This window comes from Dipodomys spectabilis, unplaced genomic scaffold (genome assembly GCF_019054845.1).
Source record: "Dipodomys spectabilis isolate Male_0828 unplaced genomic scaffold, ASM1905484v1 ptg000051l, whole genome shotgun sequence".
Taxonomy (NCBI): domain Eukaryota; kingdom Metazoa; phylum Chordata; class Mammalia; order Rodentia; family Heteromyidae; genus Dipodomys; species Dipodomys spectabilis.
Genome location: NW_024870728.1, coordinates 19,524,094 through 19,536,971, shown reverse-complemented (window position 1 = coordinate 19,536,971; position 12,878 = coordinate 19,524,094). Strand labels below are relative to the sequence as shown.

Here is a 12,878-nt window from a genome sequence, read left to right as displayed (position 1 = left end):
AGGTTAGTATTTTAAACAAGAAGATCGATTTTAGCAAAGTTCAGTCAAGATGTGGTTCCAAGGATAACATCAAACATTCTGCTGGGGGAGGAAATGTAAGTAGACAGCTTCTGTCCTGATTGCGTTGGAGCCACCTGCATAGCTGGCACCTTGTCTCTTCCTCTGCCTTTCTCCCAGCACACTCCTGCCTCTCACTGCTGCTCCATGTCACTTGGTGTGGTAGCTCTCAGCCTTGCATTCTTGTCATGGGCTTCCCATCCTTTCCTTTAAGATTATCAGCAAAGTTCCCACTTTCATGTGGGAAAGAAAACCTCGTTGGAAAGCATCAGTCCTTTACTAAGGATGGCAAACCCATTTCTCTTGCCAACTTTGTCTGCTGTCCTTTTTGTCTTCAAGGTATTCCTTGTGCTCGCTCTTATCTCCCCTAAGTAGTTTGCTGGGCTCACTTTTCTAGCTCCATTTAAATTACCCTAGAGGCAAAGGTTCTGATACTTGAAAATGCACAAAGTGTGTAATGCCAGTCTTCAGTGGTTCATTATTCATGAAAGTTGGGGTATCGTTTAGAATAATGCAAAATGAGTGAAGTGGAGCTCATCTATAATTTAAAGTAAAATGTTTAAAGTCCTAGTTTACATTTTGTCTTGACGGGCTTATTCCTGTGTCTTCCATGTAGTGAAAATAATATCCTCTGAGTGGAAGTGAATGGTGAGTCCATACCTCTCCTGCCTCCACCATGCTGGAAGAGAAGTTAAAGTAGTCAACAAACTCATGCTGAAGAAAGCATGCTTCTTCCTAAAATGATTCTTTAAGGGTCAAATGTGTGACGGTTCTACAGACCCTCTCATCAAAAGTTTATGTTCAGATGCTCTGTGCCTCAAGTAACTTATCAGGCTTCTTACCCTTTAACTTACAGAGCCATCAATAGTTCAACATGTCTTGGCTATTTGTTCCTCAGCAGGGCAGAAATGGAGTTAATCCCTGAGGAAAATGAGATAAGCAAGCACCTTCTACAGGGGCTGTCAGATGATAAAGCAGCTTCACTGAGCATAAAAATGTCTTTGTGGTGGGAAATCCATTCTAGTGTTTGGGGGACTCCGTTAAGATTCTGGGTTAGGCCTCAGGGTCAGTATTCATTCACATGATTGCTTTGCTCAGGATGCCCTGAGTGTAAGAGCACAGCACAAAAGCAGCCCCAGTCCAGGTAATTCCCTCGAAGGCATCAGAGCATGGCTTGTGCTATCCTGTGCTGCAGATGTTATTGATCACAGTGCAAAGGATAAGTTGGAATTAAAAAGTATCTTGAAATTAATAGGACACTTCCAACCTTGAAAACAATCATTTCAAACTTTCTTCTAATAAAAATTGTTCATTTAAATACAGTAACTGGGGGCCCTCGGGGTCTGAGGAGTTCATGTGTATACCACAGGTAGAGAGCAGGTGAGCCACGCTGTAAAAGGATGGCTTCAAATACTGGGACAGAAAACATTTTCAATAGAATGTAAAAATGAAGCAAAATGCTCTCACTTTATAAGTTGGTGTGCAAGAAAAAAAATCCATTTAGCCAAGAAAGGACAAGTTAATCTTTTTGGAAAGCACATTTCGAACTTTCTTCTTCTGTCTGAAGGCAATGTTGATCATCTTGTAACTAGAGCAGTGTCAGCCACTTCTATGTAAAACTCACTTTGTAAAGGATAATCCACTACTTCTCTTGGCTCTTTGCTTATAGAAAGATTTACCTTGGTGTGCCTTGGTTCTCTGAGTAGAAGCTTGCCTTATTAATATAAATGTTCCTGTACTCTTGTGGTCTGACTTGCTTTCTACTAATAAAATCTTCTATTCCAGGATTTTCAATTACTTGGGTTCCTTCTGATACAATGGAAAGAGAATTTGGGCAATTAGGCTTGTGGGGTGTGTGTGTGTGTGTGTGTGTGTGTGTGTGTGTGTGTGTGTGTGTGTGCATGTATGTGTGCATGTATGTGTGCATGTGTGTGTGTACACATGAACATGAGTGCTTCAGTTAGGATTTCTGAATATATCATTGTGTGTTGTTAGTGTGGATGTGTTTCTAGATTTTGATGTGATCTGAGTGTTTTCCTTGTCTAAAACATTTTAAGAGTTTCTATGTGGTTTTTGCAGGTACAAATTGTTACCAAGAAGATAGATTTAAGCCATGTGACATCCAAATGTGGTTCTCTGAAGAATATCCGTCACAGGCCAGGTAAATTAATACTTTTTGGTAGTAATATTTAATGAATACTTTTTGGTAGAAATATTTCACTGGATTTAGGAAATTAACAAGAAGATTTTGTTGTTTTGTGTTATTATAGAATACCTAACTGAGGAGATGTTTAAAATTCTTGATATTTCGTCTTTTTGTAAATGTAGACTTAAGTTACAGATGTCAAAGCATCTTCATTTGGAACAAAAAATGCAATTTCTGTGAACAGGCTGTATGCGTATGACAGGTTAATAATTAAAATTTATCCAAGTTGCAAGTGTCTCTATTACTCATCATACTTAGTGGAGTTCTTTCCTGTAAAATATGTTTGGTCTTGCACCCATACCAAACATTTACTGAAAGCAATATTTCAAAATATTTTCATTAAATTACTTTTCTATATTATTTAAACTAAGAACTACTAGCTAGGCTCCAGTGGCTCACACCTATAATCCTAGCTACTCAGGAGACTTGAGATCTGAGACTTACTGTTTGAAACAGGCCTGGGCAGGAAAGTCCATAAGATTCTTATCTCCAATTAACTACCAAGAAAAGCTGGAAATATGGCTGTGGCTCAAGTAGTAGAGCACTACCCTTGAATGACAAAGCTCGGGGACAGCGTCCAGATCCTGAGTTCAAGCCCCAGGATTTTGACAAAAACAAACAAACAAAATTGCATTTAGCATAGCTGAGGGCTTCATTTAATGAACTTCTCAGATTCTTTATTCAAGCTATCTTTATCCATAAGCACTGAAAGTCCTCAGCATAAAGGAATACTTTCTCAATTTTTTTCATACATAGATAAAATAGCTGTATCTATCTATATCTCTATAAATCTATATATAGAGACATATGTCTATATATCTGTATCTCTATAGTTTCACTCTCATAAATATGTAATAGATTACATATGTAGCAATATGTATTTTTTATTCTGTAACTGTATATTGAGAACATTTTTATACAATTTATATATCTCATTGAAATATACAATGGCAAAGCCATTTGGTTTTAACCATCTGTTCTTGGTATCTTAAAATATAAATCAATTGATATATTATTTCCATTAATCAGTGCACCAAATGTTGTCAGAAATAAAGTATAAAAATAATTTTGATGAATAAAACCTACAACCAAAAGAAAATTATTAAGCACTTAATGGTTGAAAACAAAGACAGGTGCTTTTACATCTTAAAATAGGCAAGTACATTTGAAATGTTTGGAAGTCTAGATTCATTGTGTCACAGTTTATGAAGCAAGTTAAGGAGTTATAAGTTCCAAAAGCAGAGTCTCAGTTACTGGGTTCAAAACTGATATCACAGAACCAGTTTCTCTGTTATTCCTAGGACAGCTGTACCTTCATGATTCTCCTGTCTAAAAATGAAGTTTACAGTGCTGGGAAGGTGGCTCAATGGTAGAGTGCTTGCCTTGCATGCATGAGGCCCTGGGTTCAATTCCTCAGCACCACATAAGCAGAAAAGGCTGGAAGTGGCACTGTGGCTCAAGTGGTAGAGTGCTAGCCTTGAGCTGAAGAGCTGAGGGATAGCACCCAGGCCCAGAGTTCAGGCCCCACAACCAGGAAAGAAGAAAGAAAGAAAGAGAGAGAGAGAGAGAAAGGAAGGAAGGAAGGAAGGAAGGAAGGAAGGAAGGAAGGAAGGAAGGAAGGAAGGAAGGAAGGAAGGGAGAGAGGGACGAAGGGAGGGAGGGAGGGAAAGAGAAAGAATGAAAGAAAAAAGAGAGAGAAAGAAAGGAAAGAAAGAAAGAGAAAGAAAGAAAGAAAGAAAGAAAGAGGGAGATAAAGAGGGAGAGAAAGAAAATGAAGTCTACAGATACTTAATTGACTTTGTACTGTTTTGTCAACTGCCTGGTGCAAAAAGGCTACATTTTCATTCTAGACAATTAAGCTAGTTAGTCAAACTCACCAAAGGTTTGAATGTAAGCTCTAGAAATATTCTGCATATTATTTGCTGACATGAAAGGCTATTGTCAGAGACTCCCATCTCTCTCTCTCTCTCTCTGTCTCTCTGTCTCTCTGTCTCTGTCTCTGTCTCTCTCTCTCTCTCTGTCTCTCTCTCTCTCTCTCTGTCAGTCATGGGGCTTGAAATCTGGGCTTGGGTGCTGTCCCTGCTCAATGTTAGCTCAAGGTCAGTGCTCTACCACTTGAGCCACAGCGCCTCTTCTGATTTTCTAGTGGTTTATTGGCAATAAGAGTCTCACAGACTTTCCTGCCCAGGCTGGCTTTGAACCATGATCTTCCGATCTCAGCCTCTTGAGTAGCTAGGATTACAGTCATGAGCCACTGGTGCCCAGCTACTCCCATCTATTTCTAAATCTACTTCTTTTATCTATTAAACTGAATCAAATGGCTTATTTCATAAAGAAATATCAGCATGCTAATTCCTAACAAAAGCAAGCTCTTCATTAAGTTACTTAAGAATATGCAGTACCAAAAGAAAAATTAAATAAATAAAAAAAATTCAACACTTGGAAGCACAAACTAAAATATCTGCACTTTAGTCTGAAACTTGATAAAGATGATAGTCCTTCATAATTACTGTTCCTGAGGAGGGCAGAGCTCTTCAAAACCAAAGACCTCTGAATTCAAATAGGCCTCTCCAATGGTTATTTAAGAATTTCTTTTGGGAGAGCTTCCTTTGATGAATATATTTAGGGTCAATATTACATTCTTGATTTTATTCTTTTCAAAAGATAATTCAGTGGACATTCAGCAAAATTATCTTGAAACAATACATAGTCAGAAAAGAAAGTGAAGGATTTTTCTATCAGAGGCTGCCAAAAAGACTGCCATTTTGAGGAGATAGGTATCTAGTAGAAAGCTCAACATCATCTTGCCTCTAAGATAATTACATGTTTATAAATCATCATGAGTCATGCAAATTCCATCATAATCAACAAATGAGACCCACAGGCCAAATAAAATATGGGGAGAACACTCCATGAAATAATGCATCTTTGAAGGAAGGGCTGACTGCATATCTTCCCTAAGCATGAGTTCTTCCTAAGAATAAACAGATGTTCTACAAAATGGAATCCAATTAACATCTAATATCAACTCTCCCATAAAGAAACTGGGTATTGACATAAATATCTAGGTATTACATGAGGAAACGCCACAAGGTTAGAGACCAGTGAATACTTAACTACACATTTCTCTGTTTGGGGGCTATATAGACACAAAAGCACCAAAAGTTTGAAACTGAAAGATCTTGTTTCATAGATTCCCCTCAAAGGTTTTCTCAAATTATCAAATTCTGTGGTGAAGTGCAATGCTAGCAGAGGGTCATTATTCACCAGTGACCTTCAGAAGAACATGTACAATTGAAAGAAATTTGTGATGACAGTGAAGCAAGTCTCTTTAGTGCAGATATGCAGAGGAGTGCAACCCAGCTTCTTGCCAGGTCACAGCATCAACCAGATATAAGGGTGTTATAGTTGCAATATGCCACTTCACTGATCATCAGGATGGATTGCCAGGTCACAGCATCAACCAGATATAAGGGTATTATAGTTGCAATATGCCACTTCACTGATCATCAGGATGGACTGGGCTCCTGTGGCTGCATAGGCAGATGCCCCTCCCTCTCTCTTCACTCCATACACATTCCTCCTGAAACAGCACCGCTGGTCCTAAAGGATGACTGTCCGTGGTAGAGGAAAGTCATTCTGCTTCCAGAGTATAACAGTAGCTGCATTTTACTACTAGAAACTGCAAACAAGCCCTCCAGACATCAACACTTAATAGTGGTCTAGGACTGGCTAAGAGACATGAGACACAAGCTATGTATTTAGTATAGAATAATCTACATTCTAACTCTAAGAAAGACATGCACAGATAGGGAAAAACCACACTGAAGGGTGGTGCTGGCACCTTAACAGTCAGCAGATCCTCGAATTTCAAACTAGCTAGCATTCAAAGAAATAGCAAGGTCAAAACTTTGTCTTAGTGTGATCAGATCAAGGTCCATGTCAGATTGGTTTTAAGGCATCTGCAGGAGAATTTCTTAAGATTCTTTCCCTGTCAATCTATATACTAATGAAAATGGACACGTGTATACTTAGTAGATATAAACAACCTCCATGATTAATTTCCTCTGTAACATATATGGTGTTGAGAATTTACCAATGAAAACTACCATTTCTCAGTATTTGTGATCGTTTAGTTTCAGAACCACCACCACCTCACCACAGATACCCCAATCCAAGCATGCCCACATCCCATATATAAATTTATATGGTATTTACGTGTAACTTAGGAATGTCCTCTCATGCATTTTAAACTATCCAAAGATTGCTTAGAATACTTAATAAAAATAAATGCTAACTAAATCATTGTTAGGCCATATTGCTTAGGGAATAATGAAAAAGAAAAAAATGTTTGTACATGCTGAGTACGGCTGTAGTTTTTTTCCCAAATATATTGTATCCAAGGATTCAGAATCTGCAGCTCCAAAAGGCCCACTATGTATGGCCCATTGCTGTGCCGTTCCAGCCTAAAATTTCCATGGAAAAATGACTAGTCACCCTACAGAAGAAGAACGATTATTTTTCGTTCCACTTTAGTGTATTAGAAATAAAAAACTAAATATCTCTCATTTCTAAGGTAGACATGGGCCAAATGAAGGGTATTAGTATCATGAAGCAATCCATATATTGGTTTAAGAAAGATGTCATAGCTTGGGACTGTTGGGGAAAATGATACAGACTGCAGATTCTGGAAGATTCCTATCAGAGGAGTAGTAGAGCAAGTAAGTGTACAGTCTGTCGGCTGTAACAATTTGGGGAGACAGTCATCAGCAACACAAGATTTAATGTCAACCAAACATTTAAAAGCCTTTCTCCTCTCAAAGGTGGTGGACGTGTGAAAATTGAGAGTGTAAAGCTGGATTTCAAAGAAAAGGCCCAAGCTAAAGTCGGTTCACTTGACAATGCTCACCACGTACCTGGCGGTGGGAATGTAAAGGTAAGAAACAACGGCCTGAAAACGCTTTAAATACAATTTTGAAAATACCGTTGACCAAAACGAGCCCCAGCTTGCAGAAATAAACACAGGGAAGAAGGATGTGGCGCTGACGAGAAGGGCATTCATAGCAGCTCTGGGATTCAGGGGAAGAGTTAGGGACTAGTGAAGATGCTGCAGTTAACAAGGATGGATTCTTCTTTGAAACAGATTGACAGCCAGAAGTTGAACTTCCGAGAGCATGCAAAGGCCCGTGTGGATCATGGGGCTGAAATCATCACACAGTCCCCAGGGAGGTCCAGCGTGGCATCACCCCGACGGCTCAGCAACGTCTCTTCTTCCGGAAGCATCAACCTGCTCGAATCTCCTCAGCTGGCCACTTTGGCTGAGGATGTCACCGCTGCACTGGCTAAGCAGGGCTTATGAATACTTCTCATTTAGCACTGGAATACTAGTATTTAGGCATGAGCTCTTGGCAGGAGTGGGCTCTGAGCAGGTATTATATTCATTCTTTACAAACCATAAGATAAATAAATCTCATTCCCCCAACTGTAGTAATTGTTACAATTTTATATTTTAAAAAATAAATAGTATATGCAGAAATTGACCTGATTTCCATTTGCAACAAGAACACACTGGCTTTACATGGGTACAATTGGACAATTATTTTAGCTCTGCTCTGTTTTGCATGGAGTATTATTATTATTTTTTTAATTGCATTTTTACCTTTCACGTGCCTGAAGGCTATCCACTACATTCTGAAAGGCCTTGTTAAAATCAAAGCTGCTCATGTCACAATTCTGTTTCTGGGTGAAAAGATGAAAACTGCCCATTGTAACTTATTACAGTTTCAATTGAATCACACAGTCTGATTGCAGGAAGGGAAGAGCATGTAAGAAATGAGTTTTTTTAAAGTGTTATTTTGTATAAATGGGAAGAAAGATACAACTAAGTTATTAACATTTGGGACCTGGATAATTGTATCAGAGTATGTCAATCCAATAAATTATTTAACTAACTAAAAAGAAAATAGTTGCAAAGCATTTGAGCTGTGGGTGAGGCAGTGCATAGTGCATCTGTTAGGAGGGATGCACTTTCATTAGGATGGACTTATGTCTGATTAGAATGTCTGTTGATTGGCTAGATTTGTGTCCATACCCCTTTTCCATTTGTTTGATACAGTATTATAGATATAAATATATATATATTTCTCTGTGGCCATTTGTGATACTTCCTCATATACTTGAATATTACACTTCTTTATTCACAGTATCTGTGTCTCCTGCACCCTTTGGTGTTGCAATTTTAGGTATGTGAAAGTAGATGTTAGCAGGGTTCTCTCACTATTTAAAAAAATACATTAAAAAAAGACAAAAATGTTTTAGCATGAAGTTACTTTCTGAAACAACTCAACGCTATAACTGTTTTAGTGCCAGATACAAGTCTCTCCCGTGATGCTAGAAAAATATTTTTTCTTTGCTTTCACCAATATGGAAGTTTGTGGGGCCAGTCCAGTTATACATAAAAGGGTTTACAGATTGTTGGTTTAAGATCATGGATTTATCTCATTTGTCATCACAGAATAGTTTGGGTTTTATTCCTAAGTAAATCTTAAGATTAATTACCTTTCTCTGTTTTTTTTTTTCATTTGCTAAAGTTGAAACTAACAGTGGTAATTTGAGATGCATTCTAATTCTTCCAAAAAGTATCTGTTTATTAAATTCTCTAATGGATCATTGGCTTCTTTGACCCAAGTAAAGATCCACTGAATAGAAGACAGGGACGGGGGAGGGGACAGCTAGAGAATCTATTGCTCTAAAACATTTGAGACACAGATATCTAAACCAGATTTTCCCAGGACTCCAACACTACACTCTGTAAAAGAACAGAGTGTGACTTTGCATTACTTATTAGTTCTGACTTTACATACATACAATCTAGAAATCACAAATCAATCACTTCATTCCATCTATAAATCTTTCTTCTTCTAGTTATGAATAAGCAATGACATAGCCAATGGCCTGAATAGGGCAGAGTTAACCAAACTAAATGGACACTTTTTAGTACCTCATCTGTTCTTTTTCTTGCTCAGGGATTGTAGGCTGGACATAGTTAAAAACAAAGAGTCTGCTAGGTCTCTGATATCTGTGAGCCCAATTAACTCCTGAAAACAAATGAGATGATGACTATGAACAACAAGGAAAGAAAGGAATATCTCAGACAAAAAGCCAAGGAATGGAAAGACAGAGACACGGGTGCCATTTTGATGAATAGATAGAGATCACAACCAATGTGACGGCCACAAGGGAAATACTGAGAACAAACCACACATACCATTCTCTCTCAGATAGGAGATATACACAGGCATATGTAAGTCAGTTATTTCTGGGGAATAAAAAAGAACCTAGAAACTGCTGAGTAAGATTATGGATGTATCTGTTTCCTACCTAGTAATTGTGATGAGATTTAGTTTGATTGGTTTGGCAATTTAGACATCATTTTCTCTTGAAATGCACTAGGAAGTAGAAGAATAAGGAATGATATATGGAGACTTAATGATATTCTCATAGGTTTTGATACTCTCAGACAGTAGTTTAAATTCTTTAGGAGGAAAAGAAGAAAAGAATAGATGATTAGAACCAATTTAATCTGTGACAGATTTTTAAAACCTGTTTTCATTTTGTTATAAAAGTCATGAGCCCAGGAGGCTGAAATCTGAGGATCATGGTTCAAAGTCAGCCCAGGCAAGAAAGTCCATGGGACTCTTATCTCCAATAAACCACTAGAAAACCAGAAGTGGCGCTGCAGCTCAAGAGGTAGAGAGCTAGCCTTGAGCTGAATTGCTGAGGGACAGCGCTCAGGCCAAGTAAACACATTTTACACATGAAATTTCAATTTCTTATGAACACATACCCCGAAAAAAATCCATATAAAGCACTAAGCTAATAGATTTGGCTTAAAACAAACATTCATTTCTACTAATAACAAAATTATAACAAATCCATGCCCTTCTTTTGGATGTGAAAATTGCAGTTGTTTATAAAGTTATCAAAAAGAAAGGAACACATGGCTACAAATGTCTTCTTATGGGTCTCTGGGGCTCAGCCTATACTGACCTTCTCTTAAGGTAACGACTCAAATTAAGCTTTTTGGACACCACTTTTGTGGGGACACATACGCTGACCTAAACATGGAATTTTCAAAGTTCCATGTCTAGATCGATGCCAGTTTCTCTCTGGCTTTGGCCTTTGAGAACCTGTTTAAGAATACATAAATAATCCAGAGCTGGGAAGAGTTAAAGGCCGACTTCTCCAGTGAACTCAGTCTCTCTGGGTCCCCTGTAACTGGAAATTGGATACCTTAAAACAATGCAGGGAAGATCCGAGCTCTTGATGAGTTTCAAAGGCCATGTTCATTTAGGAACTAACTCTCTCTGGATTCACCTGCTGAATTCCAGCAGGGTGCTGGGCCTACATCCCACCCATAAGCAAGATAGATGTCTGTGTGGCGCCAGCTAGATATAGAGGTTCCAGTCAATTGAAGAATCTGATTCATGTCAGTATTATCAAAGAAAATAGAGTTGACTGTTGGTAGAGCTGCAATTATGCTTTTTCTCCTGTTTTTCATGTCATAGGAAGGAAAGTAAACTATTCATGGTAGAAGTGACAAAGATAGATTCATGGTTTGAGAAGGCTTTGCCAGGCAATTCCTTCAAAGATAGATGTGCTAAAAGAACAACACCGATTTTGTTTTTGTTTTTGTTTTACACCTAGAATGTTTAGCCCAAGTTTGTAGGTTGAGATCAAGTCCCTCTGCAAGAAAAAGATTGTTTTCTATCTCAAAAAAGTGTCCATCATAAAAGTCCACTTCAACTTTAGCAACAAGAAAAGAAAAATCAACAAAAAAAAGTATACTCTGTATGCTGGGATTCCAAGGTTCCAGTACACCACTACAAATCTGTGGGGTAGGGGGGGTTCTTTCTTCTGATAATTCTAGAGCCTGTTACCATAGGAAGGCATTTATTCAATGGCTGGTTGTAGTTAGCTCATGTTTTTTCAATCAAATTTGCAAATGTATTTGTTGCTGTATAGTGATTGTTTTGCAAAATAAAATTGCTTGTCACCTATCTGCTACTTTCTGGCTTTATTTGTTTTTTTAATTGTTTCTTCATTCTTGGCAAGGAGGAGCGTACTGTATAGAATTGTATTTCTGTGTGAGTTACGTACACACAGAGATATGATTCACTAAAGAAAAGAAGGGTAAGTTATCTCCTCAATACCTATGTATCCCACCCTAGAGTAGGTCATATTATATCAAATTATCTAATTGATAAGGTAATTATTTTGCTTTGTTGTTTCTCAGTGCTGGGAATCTAATTCAGGGCCTGTGTGTTGCTAAGCAAGCACTCTTCTGCTGAGCTACAGAAAATCCCCAGTGGAATTTTCTTTTATCACAACCGAATTAGCAGGATGCTATCTGATACTGTGACAAAAAAACAATTTGATTAAAAATCAAGCTGAATTTATTGGCTTAAGCAATTGAGTAAATGGGCATATCTGCGTCAAGCACCATGATTGGCACAAAAACTCCAACTCACCAATGAAGGATAGCACTAGCCAAACACCTCTGAACTCTGGATCATCTGCCCAATAATACTGACAGCTCAGGCTTGGTTCATATCACCCACTCTAGCCTGGGAGGAGGGGAGAGAAGGCAACATCTTTCACTGAATCTAAATTCTTCATCTTGCTGGAGAGAGAATTCAAGAACAGAGAAGGAGCACTTGGAGCAGATTTTTTTTTCCGGTTGTGGGGCCTGAACTCGGCCTGGGCGCTGTCCCTCAGCTCTTCAGCCTAAGGCTAGTGTTCTACCACCTGAGCCATAGCACTACTTCCAGCCTTTTCTGCTTATGTGGTGCTGAGGAATTGAACACAGGGCCTCGTGCATGCAAGGCAAGCACTCTACCACTGAGCCACCTTCCTAGCCCTAGAGCAGATTTATTAACGCGAAGCAAAGCAAAAGCAAAATGGATATAGGAGAGTGGATATATTCAAGGAGCAGCTGCCTTGGAGAGTTTAAATATTTGCTTTTTGCATTTTTGTCAGGGCATGCAGTCATGCTATGCAGTCATGGCTACTCTTGGGAAAATGGAAAGATTTTCTTTACATTTCTTTCGCTTTTTCTGGGCTATCTGTCATCCCTTCTCCCACACATTAAGCAACGTGAACTAATGGAGGAGCAAGGCTTCCACCAAAGTGAATTCAGGCTGTTACTGCCAGGAGACAGGAATTGATCTGTATAAGGCATAGAAACAAGTGTCTACCTGACTGGCAGATGCTCTTACTAGACATGCACGTTCTCAGGACCCACCCCAGACAAAATGATAACATCCCCCTACATATTTGTGCATTAGTATATGAGAAGTAGCTGTGTGAGATGGCTCATCACTGTAATCTTAGCTTCTTGGGAGGCTCAAATTAGAACAATCTAGTTTGAGAGTAGCCCAAATTAAAAAAGCTCATAAGACCCCATCTCACCCAACAAGAAAGTCAAGAGCTGTGGTGTACATCTACCATCCCACTATACTAGAGTGAATAGGAGGATCATAATCATGCTGACCCAGGCATAAACATAAGACTCTTTTCAAAAACTGACTAACACAAAAAGAATTGGGATATGGCT

At 38.6% G+C, this 12,878-nt stretch overlaps 1 protein-coding gene across 3 annotated transcripts in view; it reads left to right on the top strand.

Annotated features, from left to right (window-relative positions):
* The window catches only part of Map2 (microtubule associated protein 2), a 137,522-nt gene extending 129,109 nt beyond the window's left edge, over positions 1-8,413 (top strand). For 2 of the 3 annotated variants that reach the window (XM_042679317.1, XM_042679316.1), the window contains exons 9-12: positions 3-95; positions 2,137-2,218; positions 7,087-7,199; positions 7,407-8,413. In XM_042679317.1, coding sequence (XP_042535251.1) covers positions 3-95; positions 2,137-2,218; positions 7,087-7,199; positions 7,407-7,622 — 504 coding nt within the window. In that variant the 3' untranslated portion in view covers positions 7,623-8,413. The remainder of the gene's footprint in view (positions 1-2; positions 96-2,136; positions 2,219-7,086; positions 7,200-7,406) is intronic. The other variant, XM_042679315.1, reaches the window with a different exon arrangement.
* Positions 8,414-12,878: the final 4,465 nt, after the last annotated feature.